Here is a 23,937-nt window from a genome sequence, read left to right on the forward strand (position 1 = left end):
GAAAATCTAACCCTATTCATATCATGTCTTCTAGGATGAATGCATTCCAAATTCCAAATATTGTATACAGTTTTGAAAAATACATCCTTTCATAAGCTATGAACTGTTTTAGTATAAACAGAAGTTACTGTTTCAAGTATCACTATAGTAACAAGGGTTTGCCTGCACACCAGAAGTATGTATATCAACAATTCCTTTACATAGAAGAACAGAACAATAGTCCTTAACACATAATTCATGTTTATGTTAAATGTATTACTGTGTTTACTTAGAAGTCACTGAACTAAAAGTATTTCATTTAAAATTCCATGATTATTTTGTCTGTTCAGTAATTAAAATGACCTTTTTACCAAATAGAACAGACTTCGGATGTTTTTCTATAATTCTCTAGTTCTTGACTTGGTATTAATATTGTATATACAGTAAAACAACTGTAACTTTAATCCTTTTTATGATAGATTTTTTTCAGAAAGCATTTTGAATTTTTTTTTCCCTCCATAGTTCCAGAAACGGAGAGCTGTTTAGATTTAGCTGGCAACCCAGGGATCCTATTGTTTGAAATCCTATCAAAGCTTGTAGAGACATCAGCCTTACCCAGGAAGGCTATAATGGAAATAGTAAGGTAGGTGGCAAAGAAAGAACAAAAACGACATTCTCGGCAGCATTTATGAGGATATTAACAAGGCAGCCACCTCTCCCTAACATCCTACTCCACGGATCTGCTCCAAAACGAAGGAGAAGGTGTACAGGCAAATAAATAGTCATGTGCCACAACATGAGACCATATTCCTTCATCCTCACTGCACTGCCTAGTTCTGAAATTGCAAGGTTGATTCCGACGATCTCAGTGCCCCATGAAAGCCTAAGACAGCCAAAAGTTCAGCTTCTCCTACCCTAGGCTAGAGAATCCCAGAGGAATGAGACTTTTCCAGGAATGATTTTGGGTGAGCTTGGAAATCTAGTTTGAATACAAGATACTCCCATTCACACTGGATATACCAGGGGCTGTCAAAAGGTCCTTTGGGATGAGGTACAGCAATTTCATACTTCCCAAAGTAGTCTTTGGACTGGAGCAGAGCCAGAATTAGACTTGAGAATAGAGGATAAGGAAACATTCTCACACCCAAATGTGTTTATTCCAGCAAATATCACTAAAGATACATTTCCTCAATCTATGTCTATCATTGTATTACAAAAATTAAATGTTTCTGTTATCAATCTTTTCAACTATTACTTTCTCAAAGCATTCTACCATCCCACTTAGAGAGACTTAAAAATACAGAATGCGGGCTTCCCTGGTGGCGCAGTGGTTGAGAGTCCGCCTGCCAATGCAGGGGATACGGGTTTGTGCCCGGTGCGGGAGGATCCCACATGCCGCGGAGCGGCTGGGCCCGTGAGCCATGGCCACTGAGCCTGCGCATCCAGAGCCTGTGCTCCGCAATGGGAGAGGCCAAAACAGTGAGAGGCCCTCCTACTGAAAAAAAAAAAAATACAGAATGCCACCAACAATGTAAAATATGCTTCTGCTCCACAACAGGTAATCTCTTTGTACTACCTTACACCTTGGTCAGATGTGGAACAGAGGGTGCACAACATTCTACACTTCATTCCGAGTCAAATACATTTATTAAATGCCTGCTGTTGGTACACAAATTTGGCACATTCCTTAACCATTCAGCCTCAGTTTCCTCATCTATAAAATGAGAATAATAATACCCATAACACAATTTTAGGGAAATTGTGAGGATATGTGATAATGCAGGTAAAGTGCTCAGCACATCATAAGAGCTCAATAAATGTTAGCTATTATTATTATGTGAAAGTAACTAGAATAAGCATAGAATACACATGTTATTTATTTTAATCCTCACCTACTGATATGCCCTATCATCCCCACTTTACAGATTAAAAAAGCTAAAGCACAGATCAGTTAAGTAACCTGCCCAAAGGGGTAGGGGTGCCTAGATTTTAGCACAAACTGTCTGGTTCCAGAAACCATGCTCTTTTCCACCTCCTTGTATTGCTGTTTATATCCAGTAAGTGCTCAGGAAATGTTAGCAGATGTTGGTGTTTTTATTGTTATTATGGTTGTGGTAGTTACTTATCATATACCTGGTTCCTAAGGAGATCAGAAGTACTTAATAGGTGGCATTTGCATTTAAAGAGCTTAAAATATAAATGGAAAGAAGGGACTTCCCTGGTGGCACAGTGGTTAAGGATCCTCCTGCCAATGCAGGGGACACGGGTTCAATCCCTGGTCCAGGAAGATCCCACATGCCGCGGAGCAGCTAAGCCCGTGTGCCACAACTACTGGGCCTGCACTCTAGAGCCCACAAGCTGCAACTAGTGAAGCCCACGTACCTAGAGCCTGTGCTCCACAAAAAGAGAAGCCACCACAATAAGAAGCCCATGCATCACAACGAAGAGTAGCCCCCACTCGCTGCAACTAGAGAAAGCCCGTATGCAGCAACAGACCCAACGCAGCCAAATAATTAATTAATTAATTAATTTTTAAAAAAATCTTCCAACAAACAAAAGTCCAGGACTAGATGGCTTCACAGGTGAATTCTATCAAACATTTAGAGAAGAGCTAACGCCCATCCTTCTCAAACTCTTCCAAAAAACTTGCAGGGGAAGGAACACTCCCAAACTCATTCTACAAGGCCACCATCACCCTGATACCAAAACCAGACAGAGATACTACAAAAAAAGAAAATTACAGACCAACATCACTGATGAATATAGATGCAAAAATCCTCAACAAAATACGAGAAAACAGAATCCAACAACACATTAAAAGGTTCATAAACCACGATCAAGTGGGATTTATCCCAGGGATGCAAGGATTCTTCAATATATGCAAATCAATCAATGTGATACACCATATTAACAAAGTGAAGAATAAAAACCATATGATCATCTCAATAGATGCAGAAAAAGCTTTTGACAAAATTCAACACCCATTTATGATAAAAACTCCAGAAAGTGGGCATAGAGGGAACCAACCTCAACATCATAAAGCCCATATACGACAAACCCACAGCAAACATCATTGTCAATGGTGAAAACCTGAAAGCATTTCCTCTAAGATCAGGAACAAGACAAGGATGTCCACTCTCGCCACTATTATTCAGCATAGTTTTGGAAGTCCTAGCCATGGCAATCAGATAAGAAAAAGAAATAAAAGGAATACAAATTGGAAAAGAAGTAAAACTGTCACTGTTTGCAGATGACATGATACTATACATAGAGGATCCTAAAGATGCCACCAGAAAACTACTAGAGCTAATCAATGATTTTGGTAAAGTTTCAGGGTACAAAATCAATGCACAGAAATCTCTTGCATTCCTATACACTAACAACGAAAGATCAGAAAGAGAAATTAAGGAAACAATCCCATTCACCATTGCAACAAAAGAATAAAATACCTAGGAATAAACCTAAGGAGGTAAAAGACCTGTACTCAGAAAACTATAAGACACTGATGAAAGAAATCAAAGATGACACAAACAGATGGAGAGATATACCATTTTCTTGGACTGGAAGAATCAATACTGTGAAAATGATTACACTACACAAAGCAATCTACAGATTCAGTGCAATCCCTGTCAAATTACCAATGGCATTTTTTACAGAACTAGAACAAAATAATCTTAAAATTTGTATGGAGACACAAAAGACCCCGAATAGCCAAAGCAATATTGAGGGAAAAAAACGGAGCTGGAGGAATCAGACTGCCTGACTTCAGACTGTACTATAAAGCTACAGTAATCAAGATGATATGGTACTGGCACAAAAACAGAAATATAGATCAATGGGACAGGATAGAAAGCCCAGAGATAAACCCACGCACCTATGGTCAACAAATCTATGACAAAAGAGGCAAGGATATACAATGGAGAAAAGACAGTCTCTTCAATAAATGGTGCTGGGAAAACTTGACAGCTACATGTAAAAGAATGAAATTAGAACACTCCCTAACACCATCACAAAAATAAACTCAAAATGGGTTAAAGACCTAAACGTAAGACCAGACACTATAAAACTCTTGGAGGAAAACATATTCAGAACACTCTATGACATAAATCACAGAAAGATCTTTTTTCACCCACCTCCTAGAGGAATGGAATAAGAACAAAAATAAACAAATGGGACCTCATGAAACTTAAAAGCTTTTGAACAGCAAAGGAAACTAAAACAAGAGGAAAAGACAACCTTCAGAAAGGGAGAAAATATTTGCAAATGAATCAATAGACAAAGGATTAATCTCCAAAATATATAAACAGTTCATGCAGCTCAATATTAAGAAAAACAAACAACCCAATCCAAAATGGGCAGAAGACTTAAATAGACATTTCTCCAAAGAAGACATACAGATGGCCAAGAAGCACATGAAAAGCTTCTCAACATCACTAATCATTAGAGAAATGCAAATCAAAACTACAATGAGGTATCACCTTACACCAGTTAGAATGGGCATCATCAGAAAATCTACAAACAACAAATGCTGGAACTTTGTTTTAAAGCAGAAACTAACACACCATTGCAGAGCAATTATACTGCAATAAAGATGTTAAAAAAGTTTAAAAAAAATTCTGGAGAGAGTGTGGAGAAAAAGGAACCCTCTTGCACTATTGGTGGGAATGTAAATTGATACAGCCACTATGGAGAACAGTATGGAAGTTCCTTAAAAAACTAAAAATAGAATTGCCATATGACCCAGCAATCCCACTACTGGGCATATACCCAGAGAAAACCATAATTCATAAAGACACATGCACCCCAATGTTCATTGCATCACTGTTTACAACAGCCAGGTCATGGAAGCAACTTAAATCCCCATAGACAGATGAATGGATAAAGATGATATGGTACATATACGCAACTGACTATTACTCAGCCATAAAAAGGAACAAAATTGGGTCACTTGTAGAGACATGGATGGATCTAGAGACTGTCACACAGATTGAAGACAGAAAGAGAAAAACAAATATTGTATATTAATGCATACACGTGGAATCTAGAAAAATGGCACAGATGAACTGTTTTGCAAGGCAGAAATAGAGACACAGATGTAGAGAACAAATGTATGGACACCAAAGAGGGGAAGTGGCAGGGGGATGGTGGTGGTGGGATGAATTGGGAGATTGGGATTGACATATATACACTAATATGTATAAAATAGGTAACTAATAAGAACCTGCTGTATAAAAAATAAATAAAATAAAATTCAAAAAAAAAGTGTTTACTCTCACTCTTAAGTATGAAAAGGCATCCAAGGATCAAGAGATATTTAAGAAAAACCTGTGTTACTAAAGAAAAATTAAAACAGGAAGAAAGGAAGGGAGGGAGGGAGGAAAGGAAACTGTTATAAATATAACCTGGTATATAATCATCAAACAAAGATTAGAGTTTCAGGGAAGGGAGAGACTCTACTACACCAGCAGTTTTCTAACTTGGGCACGCATCATTATCACCTGGAGCGATTGTCAAAACACATCGCTGGGCCCCAGGGTTTCTGATTCAGGAGTTTTGTGTGAGACCCAAGAATTTGTATTTCTAACAAGTTCCCAGTGCTGCTGCTGATGATGATTTGAGGACCACACCCAGAGCCATAGAGTCTGCAGATAATATTCTGAAGGAAAGAAAAGGTGAGCCTTAAAGAACCTAGTAGGAAGTAAATTACACTGAGAGAAACGACTATTATTCTATATTCAGAGGCAAGTGAGAACATTGTGAGTGGATGGGTTCAAGGCTAGGGCAGGACCCTAGTTTGTGGCTCAATATCAAAACAAACAAACAACCTGATCAAAAATGGGCAAAAGATCTAAATAGACATTTCTCCAAAGAAGACATACAGATGGCCAAGAGGCACATGAAAAGATGCTCAACATCGCTAATTATTAGAGAAATGCAAATCAAAACTACAGTAAATTATCACCTCACACCGGTCAGAATGGCCATCATCAAAAAGTCTGCAAACAATAAATGCTGGAGAGGGTGTGGGGAAAAAGGAACCCTCCTACACTGCTGGTGGGAATGTGAACTGATACAGCCACTATGGAGAACAGTATGGAGGTTCCTAAAGAAACTAAAAACAGAGCTACCATATGACCCAGCAATCCCACTCCTGGGCATATATCCGGAGAAAAACATGGTTCAAAAAGATACATGTACCCCAGTGTTCATTGCAGCGCTATTTACAATAGCCAAGACATAGAAGCAACCTAACATGGATCATAATCGATAGGTATTTTTCTAGACAAGACTGGGAAGTCTTGGGGAAGAGGAAGGAAGGCAAAGCCCAGGGACTGCATATATAAAGTAATTAAATGGCCTGTGGAAAATATCAGTAGATGTTCTATAAATGTCACAGAAACAAGCCCTCAATAAATAATGTTGAATGAATATACAAATTAAATTTTAAATGAATGCATTCAGCATATATAACTTGCAACTTGACTTTTTTTTCTTTCTGTCCAACACTCAGGCACTTTTTTTCAGTAGGACTATGGCACTTTTTTTCAGTAGGACTGTAGCACTTTTTAACCACCTCTGAATTACTTATTTTTTTCCTAGGTATTTCCAAAGAAAATTCCAGGAAACCATCTCAGAAATGGTGTGGAGCCCTTATGCTATGGGTTATGGAAAAAGGAGATTTAAGCCAGACATATGCACATCTCCAAACTCAAGCACAGCCGCCTTTGCTAATGCTGCCCGGATTGAAATAATGAAAGAAAAGAATTTACTTAAATTTCTTGAAGAGCTCAAGAGTAAGAGCCATTTGTCCTCTCCTCACTGTTGTAAAGGATTTATTTGTATATTACTGGTCAGAAATAAATACTAGATGCCAAGTGCTTTAAGAGTAGGGCCACAGCCTATTCTGAGTGTCTGGTCTCTGTCACACAGATATCATTTGAAAGCAAATGTACCTGAATCCCCAGACACCTGTATGAAGCTGAAAGTCTGTGGATGTGTGGGTGGTAGGAGCAGGAAAGTGAAGAAGGGGTGGCATGGCCCCTGAGGAGATGAATAGACAAAGAGCAAAATAGGTACCACATGTATGTCTTTTATGTGAATTTCTTCTTACATTATTTGTGATACCAGTTTTTCTCTTCTTAGGATGCAATCCTCCTTCAGATAGCCCATATTCAAGAATACCCATCTTTCCACTGTTTCCTAATGTGGATGGGGTGGTGATGGGAAAGCCCTTCAAAGACATACAGAAATTAGAAATGCTAAGAAGAAAGAAGCCTCTGAATTTCTTTGAGGACTATTTTTTCCATAAAAACGACTGGAAAACACAGGTGAGATTTAGATTAAGTCATATCAGTTAAATACTTAAATTTTTAAGTTCTAACTTAACAGAACTAGTAATGTGCTTTTTTTTTTTTTTTTTTTTTTTTTTTTGTGGTACGCGGGCCTCTCACTGTTGTGGCCTCTCCCGTTGCGGAGCACAGGCTCCGGACGCGCAGGCTCAGTGGCCATGGTTCATGGGCCCAGCCGCTCCGCGGCATGTGGGATCCTCCCAGACCAGGGCACGAACCCATGTCCCCTGCATAGGCAGGCGGACTCTCAACCACTGCATCACCAGGGAAGCCCAGTAATGTGCTTTTTAATGACAAATATTTTCAGCCATGATATTTCAAATCAGATTCCATAGCCATGTTTCTAAATTTAAAGCCCAGGTATAAATATTTCATTTAATTTCAACAAATAGTTAAACTTACTGAAAATACATAATATTATCATTCTAATCTAGTCCATTATAACATCTAATCTAATATACAATAAATGTCAATTAGAAACCAAGAAATGGAACTTTCAAGTTTCAGAATGAAAGTAACTGAGCTAACATGAACACTACCCCACCAGTCTACTCACTCACCATGCCCAACCCATCACACAGACTCATGTGACCACATAAAAATACCAAATGAAATAAAGTGACGTATAAAAATGCAGTCAAAAGAAAGGGACCCCTCTGTTTCAGAAAGAAGAGAGAACCTAAGGCTAAAATGGTATGTTCATAAATGACCCTGTGAGTGTCTGAGGGAGAGGTGAGAGGTGAAGCCCTCATGGGGCTTCACATGGATCTGGATCCTTCATATGGATCTAGGCCCTGATGGCTAGGGGTTGGGGTTTTGGGTTTTTTTTTTTTCCCAGTGGGAATGATTATTTATTTATTTATTTATTTATTTTCATGTCTTTTTTTTAAACATCTTTATTGGAGTATAACTGGTTTACAATGGTGTGTTAGTTTCTGCTTTATAACAAAGTGAATCAGTTATACATGTACATATGTCCCCATATCTCTTCCCTCTTGCATCTCCCTCCCTCCCACCCTTCCTAAGGGGTTGGGGTTTTGATGACTGTTCAGGGTCAGGAGATTCGGACCCTGTAGGTGAGCAGCTAGGACTGAAACCTCTACAAAACCAGAATCTGAAAGGGCTGCCCTTTTAGTGAAAGGAGGAGTCCCCTGGCACAACACAAACAACTACCAGTTAGAACCAGTTAGAAGACATAAGATAAAATGACCTCATTTAAAATAGTAACAGATGAGATAAAACTCCTAGATTTACTTAGGAAATATAAAATATCTATATAAAGAAATGGTCAAGATGCTCCTAAAGGACCCAGAAGAAAATGTGAACAAACAGAAAGGCAGACCATGTTCTCTAAAATATTTGACATCATAAAGATGTTCTTTCTTGCTTGATCTATAACTTTAATGTGATTTTTTGAATTTACCCAAAGGATTTTTATAACTAAATAATCTGGTTCATACACAAAAAATAAGAACAGTCAGAATAATCTGAAAGAAAAAACTTAATAAACACAGGGGGTAACTTTACTAAATATTAAGGCATATTTAAAAGTCTCAATAATTAAAATAGTGGAGCTATTGTCAAATTAATAGATCCAAAGAACAAAATACAAAATCCAAAAATATACAGAGAATTTTAATTTTTAAAAAATGTGACATTTCTGGGACTTCCCTGGTGGCACAGTGGTTAAGAATCCGCCTGCCAATGCAGGGGACACAGGTTTGTGCCCTGTTCGGGGAAGATCCCACATGCCACGGAGCAACTAAGCCCATGCGCCACAACAACTGAGCCTGCGTGCCACAACTACGGAAGCCTGCGTGCCTAGAGCCCATGCTCCACAACAAGAGAAGCCACCACAATGAGAAGCCCACACACCGCAACAAAGAGTAGCCCCTGCTCGCCACAACTGGAGAAAGCCCGCATACAGCAACGAAGACCCAGAGCAGCCAAAAATAAATAAATTAAATAAATCATATTTTTTTTAAAGTGACATTTCAATACAACATGGAAAAGATAAGATTGTTCAATAAACAGTGTACTAGGTAGCCATCTGAGAAAAAAAATTGAGATGCATAACTTACACCTTCCACAAATTCCAAATGGATCAAAGATACATAGGTAAAAGGAAAAAATGGAAAGAGGAAGAGAATAAAAGAAATCTTTAATATACTGAAACTCTGGGAAGGCCTTCCTAACAATGACACAAAAGTAATTTTTAATAGAAAGATATTAATTCAAGTACTTCAAGATCAAAAATCCCTACATGGCCAAAAAAGTCACATTTGCAACACATAACACAAAGAGCTAACTTCTCTAATACATCAAAGAGCTTCAAATTGATTAGAAAAAACTAACCTATATAAAAATGAGGAAAGGATATGAACAGTTTTCAGAAACATGAAAAGATATTCAATCTCACTCTTCATAAAAGATCCAAATTAAACCTACCCTGAGATATTATCTTTCCATATTAGATTGCCCAAGACCAAAAAGCTGAAAAACACATGGGGCACTCCTAAACTGTAGATACGTTTAAATTGATTCAACCTCTACAGAGGAAATTTGGTAATATTTACCAAAATGAGAGACCTCTTTCCTTTGGCTATAGGGGAGGTACAATTTCTCCTCTACCCTCTTAAGGTTTTGGGCAGGGCCTGAGAATTAAATTGACATAAGACAGTTAAAATGGAGAAAAGCAAATACATTTTATTAAATTTTACATGTACCTGGGAGAATGAAGACCCAAAGAAGCAATTAGTATTGAACACTTATGTACTGAAATGGACAGAGTAGTAAATTATGAAAAAATGTCCAGACAAAGAGGCTTGGGCTAGGGTAGTTAAGTGTGTGAAGACGTGAATAGGAAGATAAGGGTTAGTTTAATAAGGTATGTTAAGAGTAACTGCTAAGAATAAAATACCTTTCTAAAATCATAAAAAATTCCCTGGCAGTCCAGTGGTTAGGACTCCATGCTCTCACTGCTGAGGGTCTGGGTTCAATCCCTGGTTGGGGGACTAATATCCCACATCCCACAAGCTGCACAGTGTGGCCAAAAAATAAATAAGAATGTAAAAAATCATAAAAAAACAGAATAAAATAAAAAACAAAATTTGTTTGTACAGGTTTCTCTTTGCTTTGATTCCTTGTCCCTAATGATATGAATGTTACTTTCCTCCTGGTATAGGGAGGACATCTTCCATATGGGGGGTTTATCTCCTGTATTTAGAGGAAAAAAAGGAGAACTCAGTGTACCCTTCTTACACCTGCTGTTCTTCAAGTGCCTTTAGCTCAAAATAATCCTTATGTCAAAGTGGCATATTTGGGGACGGCATATTCTGTCACCTTCATGACCTGGCAATTCCACTCCTGGGACACCACCTAAGATACACAGATATCCTTGCACATATTTCAAATGCCACCCATAAAAGGGTAATTCATTACAGGGTCATTTCTGCTAGCAAAAGATTGGTCAGGGGTCGGGGGGAGACTAAATAACCATTAATAGGGACTAGTTAAGTTTGGCTCCAAACACACAGTGAAATGTTCTGCAGCCATGTTAATGACTAAGAAACTCTTTGTGCAATGATGTGAAAGATCTCCAAATGGAAAAAGCAAGATACAAGGCAGTATGAATAGTACACAACTATTTGTGTAAAAGGAGGAAAAGGCAATATGAAATATGGACATTTTTTTCTTATAAAATGGCCTGGAAGGAAACACAAGAAATTATGACATTGGTTGCCTGTAGAAAGAGAAACTAGGGGGTTGGGAGAGAAAAGTGCCAGGGAGATCACAGTGTATACTCACCATACTTTCAGAATTTTTAACCATGTGCATGTTTTACCCTCTAAAAAAACCTGAAATAAAAAAGAAGTACTGGTTTGAAGAGTATTAGACTATAAGAACTAAAATAATACACTATGGTAACATGGAAGGTGAGGAGGGCAGTGCCCAGAATTTCTAAATTCCTTTTATTGTTTGGGGAGAGGCTTATGATATTGATTAAATCTATAATTTGTTACATTAATTTTAAGTATTAAAAATGTGAAGACAGTCACTAAAAACTAAAATAAATAATTGCCAAAACAGTAGAGGAAGAAAAAAATAAGAAAAAAGAGAGAACATGCGAAAATAGAAAGTGCAAAACAAAATAGGCAGAAAAATCCAAATATATCAGTAATCACAATAAAAGATTAAACACACCAGTTTTAAAAAATAAAGGGGAAGGGAAGAAGGGAGGGAGGGAGGAAGGAAGAAAGGATCATTTTCAAGTTAAAAAAAAATTCTGATTTTTTAAAAACTAATTTTAAGATATATATTCTTTAAGGAAGACACCTAAATTATTACACAGAAACTTTAAAGGAGCAGAAGAAGATATATCAGGAAAATACAAATCAAAATAAGTTGTTATCCATACATTAGTGTGGGGAAAAGAAGATTTAAGGAAAATATAACTAAAGATAAAGATGTTGTTGAATGATTTTTAAAATTTATTTATTTTAGGCTGCATTGGGTCTTCACCGCTGCACACGGGCTCTCTCCAGCTGCGGTGAATGCGGGCCACCCCTCGTTGCGGCGTGCGGGCCTCTCATTGCGGTGGCCTCTCCTGTCGCAGAGCACGGACTCCAGGCGCGCGAGCCTCAGCATTTGTGGCACACGGTGTCAGCAGTTGTGGCTCACGGGCTCCAGAGCAGTAGCTGTGGCACACGGGCCCAGCCGCTGCGCGGCACGTGGGATCTTCCCGGACCGGGGCTCGAACCCGCGTCCCCCGCATCGGCAGGCGGACTCTCAACCACTGAGCCACCAGGGAAGCCCATGATTTTTAAAAATCATCAGGAGAGGGCTTCCCTGGTGGCACAGTGGTTGAGAGTCCGCCTGCCGATGCTGGGGACACGGGTTCGTGCCCCGGTCCGGGAAGATCCCACGTGCCGCGGAGCGGCTGGGCCCGTGAGCCATGGTCGCTGAGCCTGCGCATCCGGAGCCTGTGCTCCACAACGGAAGAGGCCACAACAGAGAGAGGCCGGCGTACCGCAAAAAATAAATAAATAAATAAATAAAGTAAAAAAAATTAAAAATAAAAATCATCAGGAGAATCTTAACAATAAAAGAAACAAACAAATAAAACAGACACAGATGCACATAGAACAAACTAGTGGTTACCAGAGGGGGAGAAGGATGAGGAGAGGGGCAAAATAGGTGAAGGCGATTAAGAGATACAAACTACCAGATATAAAATAAATAAGTTACGGGGCTTCCCTGGTGGCGCAGTGGTTGAGAGTCCGCCTGCCGATGCAGGGGACACGGGCTCGTGCCCCGGTCCGGGAAGATCCCACATGCCGCAGAGCAGCTAGGCCCGTGTGCCATGGCCGCTGAGCCTGCGCGTCCGGAGCCTGTGCTCAGCAACGGGAGAGGCCACAACAGTGAGAGGCCCGCGTACCACAAAAAATAAATAAATAAATAAATAAGTTACAAGGATGTAATGTACAATACAGGGAGAATATAGTTAATATTTTATAATAACTTTGTGTGGAGTGTAATCTATTAAAATATTGAATTATGTTTGTACACTTGAAACTAATATAATATTGTAAGTCAACTATACTTCAATTTAAAAAAACTTTAATAAAATAAAAATACATATTTTTAAAATTTTATTTTTCAACTTTTTATTTATTTATTTGGCTGCAGCATGCAGGATCTTATCTATGCAACCAGGGATCCAACCCATGCCCCCTGCAGTGGAAGCATGGATTCTTAACCACTGGACCACCAGGGGAGTCCCTTTTCTTTTTGGAAAAAAAATTTTAAATCATGAGGAAGATATAACTATTCTGAATCTGTACACATCTAGCAAATTAACAGATAAGGTGATAATTAACAGAATAATAAGGATAGGCTTTAGACTTTTTAAGGCATTATACATGGTAAAAATAAATACTAAATGAATAAGCAAATCCATAAGTACAGTGGGAGATTTTTATGCATCTTCAGAAACTGATAATGCAAAGGAGCGGTTGGGGGGATCAAATCCTCTTACAAAAATTTAAGTTTAACAGAAATATGAAACAATAACTTGATGTAGAATCAGAGTCTAGAAAAAGTTGTTTCAGGACATAAGAGATGAGCACAATTTGTAGCCAGGAGGAAAAACCCTTAGAACTCCAGTTCTCAATCTTGGCTGCAAAACAGAACCACCAGGGAGAGCTTTTAAAATCCTGGTGCTCAGGCCACAACCCTGTCCAATTAAATCAGATCTCTGGGAACGGGGCCCAGGCCTCAGTATTTTTTAAAGTTCCAACATGCAGCCAAAGCTGAAAACCACTGCTCAAAGAGAAGAGAAACTGAAGATGTTTGAAGATGTAGGAGAGGGCAAGACTGGCTACATAACTTGCTAGGCCCAGTGCAAAATGAAAATGTAGGGCCCCTTGTCCAAAAATAATTAAGAATTTAAAGACAGCAACAGGGACTTCCCTGGTAGTCCAGGGTCTAAGACTCCACGCTCCCAATGCAGGGGGCCCAGGTTCAATCCTTGGTCAGGGAACTAGATCCCACATGCTGCAACTAAGAGTCCGCATGCTGCAAATAAAGTTCCCGCATGCCACAACTAAGATCCAGTGCAGCCAAATAAATAAATAAATATTTTTTTAAAAAATAAAAATAAAGACAGCAACGATAAAACATTAAACCAAACTTAGGGCCCTTCTAAGTATAAGGTCCTGTGTGACTGCACAAATCACACACCCATTAAGCCAGCCCTGGAAAGAGGAAAATTGAAGGGATAAGGTACAGGAGGAGACCTTGGAAATTAAGAAAAACTCTCAGATATAAGAGGGAAGGAGGAAAAAAATGGGTTAAAGGATGGAGAAATCATAATCTGGAAAGAAGAGCTGAAAGAATTCATATTAAGGGGATTCCCTGGCGGTCCAGTAGTTAGGACGCTGCGCTTTCAACTGAGGAGGGCCTGGGTTCCACCCCTGGTGGGGAACTAAGATCCCACAAGCCGGCACAGCTAAGGGAGTTTGAAGGTCTGGTTTTCCAGCAGCCACTGTGAGGACTGTAAGAGAGTTTACAGCAAATTAAGAAAAGTAATGTCAAGCAATACTGAGGGCCTGGATGACCCTGGGTCATACGCATTTTCAAAGAAAGCAATCTGCATATTTACATGATTTCCCCCAAGATTGTTCAGTAGCCCAGGAACAGGAAAAAAAAAAAAACAGATGGCTGGTTCCCTGTGAGAATTTTGGAAGTAGTATAAGTTGTACTCTGTGGAGGGCACATTCATTTTTAGTGCTTTGGAAGTTTCGGTGAGGATGGAGTTGACTCCTCTCTACCCTCCACATCCATCCCAAACATAAACCATCCTGTGGTCTATACTCCTTTTACGAGTAAGCTTCACCGTTAAGAAAGAGAGTTTGCTAGATGCCCATTTACACATGGCACTATACCAGGTACCCCAAAACAACTGACAGGTGCTGTGGAAATAACCTTGTAAATCATATACACACCCTTTCATAATACAATACGCTTCCGTGTCTTTGTTATATAATTCAACTAAAATATATTACTAACCTTCCTTTTTAAATGTTCATAAAGGCAGCAAATACAAAGCCTATCGACCCTACCTCAGGCTACCCAACTGATATCCTCACCATTGACCAAATACTCAAGAGAAAGCAGAATTGGACAGTGGCTGATGCAGCTGCTATTAAACATCATGTGAGTATTCACTGTTGAACACCTTCAGAGAAACCATTGACAACTATGTCTTTAAAATAAGACCAGATCATTTCTTATTTTCATCCATTGTAATGATATTTCTTGCTCTATAATCAAATGGGTTCAAATGTTAACTGTTATAATTCATCCTGCTAATCACCTATGGAGTCATACCCAGCATCATTTCTGGGACATTCATTTGTTTCATGCTAGAAATAGCAACTAATTAAGGTAGTAAACCAACGGTCACAGTGAGTGGTGTAATCAGGGAATTGTGATGAGTGAATGCATCTTTATTATGGCAGCTAAAAGAATAATGTAATAATAGTAGTTTAAGTATGCTTCCTAGGTGTCAGGCACTGTGCTCTATAAGTACTCTACAAGTGCTCTACAGGTACTAATTCATTTACTTATCACAACAAATCTGAGGTAGGCACTGTTACTCCTTGTCATTTTACACATATGCACAGAGAGGTTAAGTGACTTTCCTAAAGGCACACAGCTAGGAAGAAATAGGGCCAGAATTATAAGCATGGGTTCTGAATTATAAGCTTGGCTTCAGAATTCACAACTGTGGATTAACCACAACTGTGTGCCACCTGTCTACTTTTGTGCCCTGACTTCTTAGCAACTTTTGTCTTCTAGAGACAGACTGAGGTATATTTATTTTATGCCACCTCCCTTCTGCATTTGACACTAATGATCAGGCTCTCCTAGACACTTGCTACTTCCTTAACATTTACAATACTGCATCTTTAATTCTCCTTGTAGTTCTGTGTCCTTTCCTCTCTCTTCTCTTTCCTGAAGGTTCATCCCTTAAGTCTTTTTTTTTTTTTTTTGAAGTATAGTTGAAGTATAGTTGATTTACAGTGTTTCAGGTGTACAGCAAAGTGATTCAATTATACATATAAATATAAATGTATTCTTTTTCAGATTCTTTTCCATTTCCCTGTGCTGTAAAGTAGGTCCTTGTTGTTTATTTTATATATAGTAGCATGTATCTGTTAATCCCAAATTCCTAATTTATCCCTCCCCCCTTTCCTCTTTAAAACTTTGGTACAGGCTTCCCTGGTGGCGCAGTGGTTGAGAATCCGCCTGCCGATGCAGGGGACACGGGTTCGTGCCCCGGTCTGGGAGGATCCCACATGCCACGGAGCGGCTGAGCCCGTGAGCCATGGCCACTGAGCCTGCGCGTCCGGAGCCTGTGCTCCGCAATGGGAGAGGCCACGGCGGTGAGAGGCCCGCGTACCAAAAAAAAAAAAACAAAACTTTGGTAACCATAGTTTGTTTTCTATGTCTATGGTCTATTCCTATTTTGTAAATAAGTTCATTTGTATCTTTTTTTAGATTCCACATATAAGGGATATCATATGATATTTGTCTTTGTCTGACTTACTTCACTCAGTATGATAATCTCTAGGTCCATCCATGTTGCTGCAAATGGCATTATTTCATTCTTTTTCGTGGTTGATTAGTATCCCATTGTATATATATAAACCACATCTTCTTTATCCATTCATCTGTCAGTGGACATTTAGTTTCCTTAAGTCTTTTTTTTTTTTTTTTTACTGTGTTGGGTCTTCGTTGCTGCACGCGGGCTTTCTCTAGTTGCCGTGAGCGGGGGCTACTCTTCGTTGCGGTGCGCGGGCTTCTCATTGTGGTGGCTCCTCTTGTTGCGGAGCACAGGCTCTAGGCGCACGGGCTTCAGTAGTTGTGGCGCACGGGCTTAGTTGCTCCGTGACATGTGGGATCTTCCTGGACCAGGGCTCGAACCTGTGTCCCCTGCATTGGCAGGCGGATTCTCAACCACTGGGTCACCAGGGACGTCCCTCCTTAAGTCCTGATGGTTCCTAGTTTTCTAGTCTCATCCTACTGCTCTTCTTATTATATACATTCATTTGTTCAGTAAATATTTATCCAGTGTTAACAAAGTTCTGAGATTATGAGATACCACAGAATAAAAAACACAGTTCCTACCCTCAATGAGCTAGCAGTAAGGTGGGAGACACGGAGAAGGAAAGGAGCAGTAATAATACATTGGAATAAATGGAACTACAGGAGGTCAGTACAGCATGCCAGAAGAATGCAAAGGAGTGGACTCCCAGCCTCTGTCTCATCATGGCATAAATTCACGCTGGCATATGAGGCGTATAAGGTCACTAATAGCCAAAGGGCTCCAGCCCTGAGGTGCTAGCTGCCTCAAGGGCTAGGAAACTTGAGGAGACCGATAATGTGGCGTCCCTATAACCCAGTCGCAACAGAACGTTGGGGATCTCTGCATTAAGTAAAGGAACAGGTAGGCTGAGTATTCTTTGAGCTGCCTCACCCTACCCTCCACCTATATACCTGATAACTCTTCACTGTCCCCAGCCTAGACTTCTTTCCAGTACTTCTTCCTCATCTCACTGATTGCCCGATGAACCTCTCTAACCTGCTGTCTCACCACGTCTCAAACTGGACATGCCCAAAACCAAATTCATCATCATCTATATCAAACTGGCTCTTTCTTGACGATTCCATATCTCAGTTGTTGATACTACCATCTACCCAAGGCACTGAAACTAGAAGGCCAGGAGCCATCCTTAATTTATACTTTTTCTTCACTCCTCACATCCACCAATCACCAAATCTGGCTACTCTCATTCTCCCAAAGATTTTTCACATCTGTCCCCTTTATTCCATCCTGTTACTACTGCCTCAACTGAGGTCCTCATTAGGCTTTACCTGGACAACACCCTCCAATGTGCCTAGACTCCCCCTACCAGCTCCAGTGCCTTTGAGCTGTTGTTTATGCTATTCCCTCTCCCTGGAACACCTTCCCATCACCACCCACTCCCTCTATTTAATCAAATCCTTGAGGACCTAGTCAGCTCAGCATCTTCTCCCTCCCTGCCCTAGGCTGGACTGAGTGCCATCCTTGACACTCCTGTTATATCCAGAGCCTATCTCCATCCCACATTTCCTCCTGTTTTAGCCTCCTGTTTAGTGTTTCTAAATTCTTATAAAATTTCTTAAAATCTCATTATTCCCAAGTAATACATTTTCATTGTCCATCAACTCCTAACTCACATGTCCTCAAGAGGCACTACCCAATATATAAATTCAGGGACTTTCAAGTAACCTGGGAACACAACTCTTGGGATATCTAGAATTGTGGTCCACAAACCAAAGACATTTTAAGGTAACTACTGTAAACTTCTGCTCTCTCACTGCAGGTAAAGAGAGCTACAGATACCTATAACTTGGGAATTGCCCTTGAGCACCGGAAACAAATGCTAAACCTCTGGCGGAAGATCCGAGGGGATTTGATTGGGATAGACAGTAAAAATGAGTCCTTTTATGACACCTTTTCTACTTATACATGGTCCTGGAATGTCTGCCAAGAATTACTTTCCCCAAAGGACTTAAGGTTATATGATGCCTATGTGAATAGAAATTCCTTCCACAACTCTGCATTCTCTTCCTCTTCGGATATTAGTGAGTGTGACACAGGAAGAAAAAGAAAATGGAAAGGCTTCAGAGGGTTTCGACAATGAAATTTCTACATTTTCTAAACAGCTCATTGCAAACTACTTTTTCATAGATATCAAAATTATTCTTGCTTTTATCTAATACATTCTTAGCAGCTGGAAATGTTGACATCTTTGGAATGCTGACCAGTAAAAAAGTTTAAGTCATAGTATGGTTTCCCTTTCCTAATTCTTGCTAGTAGATAGATGCCTTGCAGTTATTCCCCTAGTAACCAGCTGCACTCCGCTGCCCCTACCTGGTTCAAAACTGCCTGGGCCTCAGCAGGAAGGAGAAAAGCAAAGCTGGCACTTACCTCAGCACAGGGCTGCCCTTCTGACCTCCTAACAGCCCTCTCAGCAATAAGCATCTGAGTTTGTGTGACTTAAGTGGCATTAGTTTTTTTAACGGTTGTGAAAGAAGCCAGAGGCAGCAGATGACAATGACCCTTCAGTTTCAGGGAATAATTTCGCAATCCCCCAAGGAACCTTGATTAGATTTGGGTTTTCGTAAGGCTCCTTAGCCACACACTTTCAGACTGATCTCTTGGATTACCCTAAAGAATAGCTGATATCACTCCCTCTTTACTGTTAAGGTCAATGAGGGAGTAACAGTTTTGTAGTAGTTGTGATTAAAGATGGATTTTGGTTGGAAAGAATATTCTTTTCAAGTTTTATCACTCAAAAAAAAAGGTTCCAGACCAGACTTCTGGCCATTGCTAAACAAAAGTAGTGTTATTTTTGATCAGTGCTATGTATGCCTGGAGAAAAATTCCCAGAATGAAGGATAGCTAGATAGGAATTTTATAAACAAGAAAACCAGCCATCCCACTCCTAGGCATTTACCAAAAAAAAAAATTTTTAAGGTGATCTCATCGATTATGCTTGTTGTTGTTCTTTAATGCATTTAATAAAGGAGCACATGTATAACTGTATTACAAGTTTGAGGGGTTGCAATTTTTTATTGTGGAAAAATATAAATAATATAAAAGTTATTATTTTATCATATTTAAGTGTATATCATCCATTACTTTTTTTTGCCTTTTAGAAAAAGGAAAATACATGTTCCATATTGATGGAGACAGTGGCTTATAATGTAAAATTATAACATGCCAGGAAGAAACAATGAAGATAGTGAAGGATCCCAAAACTGTTTAATGAAATAACCTTGAGGGCTTCCCTGGTGTCGCAGTGGTTGGGGGCCCGCCTGCCGATGCAGTGGACACAGGTTTGTGCCCCGTTCCGGGAGGATCCCACGTGCCGCGGAGCGGCTGGGCCCGTGAGCCTGCGCGTCCGGAGCCTGTGCTCCGCGGCGGGAGAGGCCACAACAATGAGAGGCCCACATACCGCAAAAAAATAAATAAATAAATAAAAGGAAGAAAGAAATAACCTTGAAGTAATTTTGTGTTACCTTGAATATTCAAAACTGTCTAAGTATATTTGCCAGTCTTTATAATGTTATGTTTGGGACAAAAACAGATAACATTATAGATAAGTGACTACATTTTCTAAATAAAAGACAAAATTTATGGTTTGACAAGAGATTTTTTTTTTTTGGTATGGCTGTGAGTATAACAGGCAACCTAAGAGATTTAACTTGGATGCCAAAATATTAGAATTCCTGGAATATTTCCTCGGATCAGTGTGATAACAGGACAGAATATTTTTAAGTAGATCTGTCTTGGAAATTTTTAAATGTGCAGTAATACATTCTATTAAATTATCACACTGTTGATGACAGCATAAATTGGCCTCTCTATGATGGAATACGGTATAGCAACAAGTACTCAGCCATTCATTCACCAATTATTTCCTGAGTTGCAAACTGTGTGGTGGACCCTGTTCTCAAATCTGGATATCTAACAGTGAGCAAACAGATAAAATGCTCTGACCTCCCAGAGCTTAGTAACAGAGCTAATTATAACCATTCACTCAGCACTTCCACTTCTAGAAATTAATCCTAAAGAAATAATCACGAGGGTGGGAGGGAGGGAGACGCAAGAGGAAAGAGATATGGGGACATATGTGTATGTATAACTGATTCACTTTGTTATAAAGCAGAAACTAACACACCATTGTAAAGCAATTATACTCCTAAAGATGTTTAAAAAAAAAGAATTATGAATGTACAAAATGATTTTTCTCATGGTGACTTTTTAATAGTAAGAAACTTAAAGTAGCCTAATTGTCGAATACATTATGATACAGCTATACAAAACAATACGAGGGTCATTAAAATTATGTTGTAAAAGCATATTTCAGGGCTTCCCTGGTGGCGCAGGGGTTAAGAATCTGCCTGCCAATGCAGGTGACACAGGTTCGAGCCCTGGTCCAGGAAGATCCCACATTCCGCGGAGCAACTAAGCCCATGTGCCACAACTACTGAGCCTGCACTCTAGAGCCCACGAGCCACAACTACTGAGCACGCGTGCTGCAACTACTGAAGCCCGTGCTCCTAGAGCCCGTCTTCCGCAACAAGACACTGTGATGAGAAGCCTTCACACCCCAATGAAGAGTAGCCCCTGCTCACCACAACTAGAGAAAGCCCATACACAGCAACGAAGACCCAATGCAGCCAAAAATAAAAAATAAATATTTTTTTAAAACATACTTCAAACAAAAGAATAATATTCACAATTACAAGGCAGACTACAACTGCTAAAAGGCATGAGAGAACCGTTATGGGGTTGTTCTAAAACTTAACTATGATGGTGGTTGCACAAATACAGATTTTTATGAAAACTCATCAAACTTTCCATTTTAAATGGATGAATTTAATTGTATGTAAATTATACTTCAATGAAACTGTAAAAAAAGGAGGGCACAAAGCAGTTTGTTCTGAAATTGTTTAACTTAAAAATTATTTCTATAGATAAATTAGAAAAAAAACACTGGAAGGATATAAACCAAAGTGTTTATATGGATTAAATTAAAGGTGGGATAGGATATTTTCTTTCTTTGTCTTATCTATATCTTCTAAATGTTCTATAATAAACATATGTATTTTACAATAAGGAAAAAAACCACAAAAGCTGCTTGAAAATTAACGTTGTTAAACCAGCTTATTCAATATCTAGGGCTGCTACCAAGGCTGTCCAGGTTCTATGAAACTGTTAAGGAGAGCAAATTAGGACACTAGGATACCTTCACCAGTCCTTCAGTTCCAGAGCAAATGCTTACACAGCTCAGAACTTCCACCGACTGGAATTGAAAGAAAGCCTGAAACAATTAACTACCCCTGTCTAGGATTAACACTCAAAGCAATAATCCAGACTGAGAGTTCTTAATGTTTCCAGGCTTTGAACCCATGCCACCCACTGAGCTGGAAGAGTTCTCAGCACTCACCAGCAGAGGGACCCTTAGCTCCTCTGAAAGGGTAGTGCTTGCTGACACTACAGTCCAGTTGATACCAGGGAGGACTCACAGATATGTCTTCCAAATTCCTTCCGAAATATTATTTTAGGTGCTTCAAAAGATGAAGAAAAGGGACTTCCCTGGTGGCGCAGTGAATAAGACTCCACGCTCCCAATGCAGGAGTACCGGTTCGATCCCTGGTCAGGGAACTAGGTACCACATGCATGCCGAAACTAAGAGCTCACAAGCCGAAACTAAGAGCTCACAAGCCACAACTAAGACCCAATGCGACTAAATAAATAATTTTTTTTAAAGGTGGAGAAAAATGAGTTGTACAGGTCAACCAAAGATAATTGTATAAAAGTTTAGGATACTCCAACACATTTTATTAAAAGGCCCAGGTTGCTTGACATTTTATTTATTTATTTATTTATTTTCTGTACGCGGGCCTCTCACCGCTGTGGCCTCTCCCGCTGCGGAGCACAGGCTCTGGACGCGCAGGCTCAGCAGCCATGGCTCACGGGCCCAGCCGCTACGCGGCATGTGGGATCTTCCCGGACCGGGGCACGAACCCGCGTCCCCTGCATCGGCAGGCGGACTCCCAACCACTGCGCCACCAGGGAAGCCCGCTTGACGTTTTAAATGGCTCCAATTATTGGAACTAATATAGCAAGTAACTTCAAGTGAAGACAGAGAGTGAGCTATCTGCAAGAAGATATGCAGTGGGGCTGTTGATTGGGACCACAAACAGCTTTTGGTGTGGGGAGAAAAAAAAGCCTGTAGATGAGGGAACAAGAGGCCAAAAATAAATATAAACCAACCACCTTATCTGCAAATAGCAGGCCTTGAGAAAAGATAAAAATCCTTGTAGTTGTATTTTGGAAAGGAGCTTTTGTTCAAAATGTTTCAAAAGACCTTGAGAATGGCAAAAGTATTTTGTCTTCAAATAAAGTAGTACATAAATAAGTAGTACTTAAACAAATAAGTAGTGTCTTATCTTTTTGATTCACTCCTGTATTTTTCTTTGTGATTACAGAGGGTTTAGAGCTTGTTCCCATTTCTTTGGTGGGAAAGGTATAGAATCTTTCATTGCTCCCCTTGGTTTTGCCTATGGAAAGACTAAGCAGTGGAGTTAAACTATCACTGGTTACAAATATGCTAAACCTAGTACTACATTACTTAAATAACTAACTCTTCTCTTCTTACAAATGGTAGTCATCACTCTTTTCCTGGAAGTCATCTCAATTAACCTTACCTTATGTTGACAGCACACTTTCTTCTTTTGAGAATCAGTTTGTAGTAATTATCAAAATAGAAATGTAAGACTGAAAATGCATTAATATAACTACATATGTGTATGTATTACAATTCTGATTGTGCAAATAAGCTCTCATACAGATAATCCAAAAAGGTAGTTATAAAATATTTTTAAACTTGTCCTTGGATATTCGATTTCATTTGACGAATAAACCTCGTGTTCTCAGAATTCATTTCATATCCTCCCCCAGAAAAAAAAATATATAGTCCCATACTATTATATATATACTTTTTTAATATACATGTATCCACATTTTTTCCCCTTTTTCACACTATGATAATCTGACTATAGAAGCTGGAAAAGTGCCCTGTTTCGTCACCCTGCTTGCTGCCTTCCTCAATTATCTTGGCCATTAGCTCTACAGTGGAACTAGGTACCCCTAATTCTTAAAGTGATTCTAGATTTTTCCAACCTTACAACTTAAGGGAAACTAGGGAACCTGTTAGAGGATCCCAGCATTGAAAGGAGGCTCAAGTAGAACGTCTCCCACTTTTTCGCCGGCCTCTTCAGGGACAAACGACTCTGGGGCGACAACCCGACGGACCCCAAGCGCCGCCTGGACGCCAGACTCCAGGGCCGCCCCGCCCCGCCCCGCCCCGCCCCGCCCCGCCCCGCCTCGCCCCGCCTCGCCCCGCCTCGCCTCGCCCCGCCTCGCCCCGCCTCGCCCCGCCTCCGTCTTTTCCCGCCCAGACCGCTCTCCTTCCGGAAGGGGGCG

General features: G+C 39.9%; 1 protein-coding gene across 1 annotated transcript in view; it reads left to right on the forward strand.

Annotated features, from left to right (window-relative positions):
* The window catches only part of EFCAB3 (EF-hand calcium binding domain 3), a 40,540-nt gene extending 21,922 nt beyond the window's left edge, over nt 1-18,618 (forward strand). The window contains exons 7-11 of the mRNA XM_067020480.1: nt 502-622; nt 6,580-6,773; nt 7,123-7,307; nt 14,922-15,044; nt 18,260-18,618. Of these exons, the coding sequence (XP_066876581.1) occupies nt 502-622; nt 6,580-6,773; nt 7,123-7,307; nt 14,922-15,044; nt 18,260-18,580 (944 nt within the window). The 3' untranslated portion in view covers nt 18,581-18,618. The remainder of the gene's footprint in view (nt 1-501; nt 623-6,579; nt 6,774-7,122; nt 7,308-14,921; nt 15,045-18,259) is intronic.
* The last annotated feature ends 5,319 nt before the right edge of the window (nt 18,619-23,937 follow it).

Source organism: Kogia breviceps, chromosome 19 (genome assembly GCF_026419965.1).
Source record: "Kogia breviceps isolate mKogBre1 chromosome 19, mKogBre1 haplotype 1, whole genome shotgun sequence".
NCBI lineage: Eukaryota > Metazoa > Chordata > Mammalia > Artiodactyla > Physeteridae > Kogia > Kogia breviceps.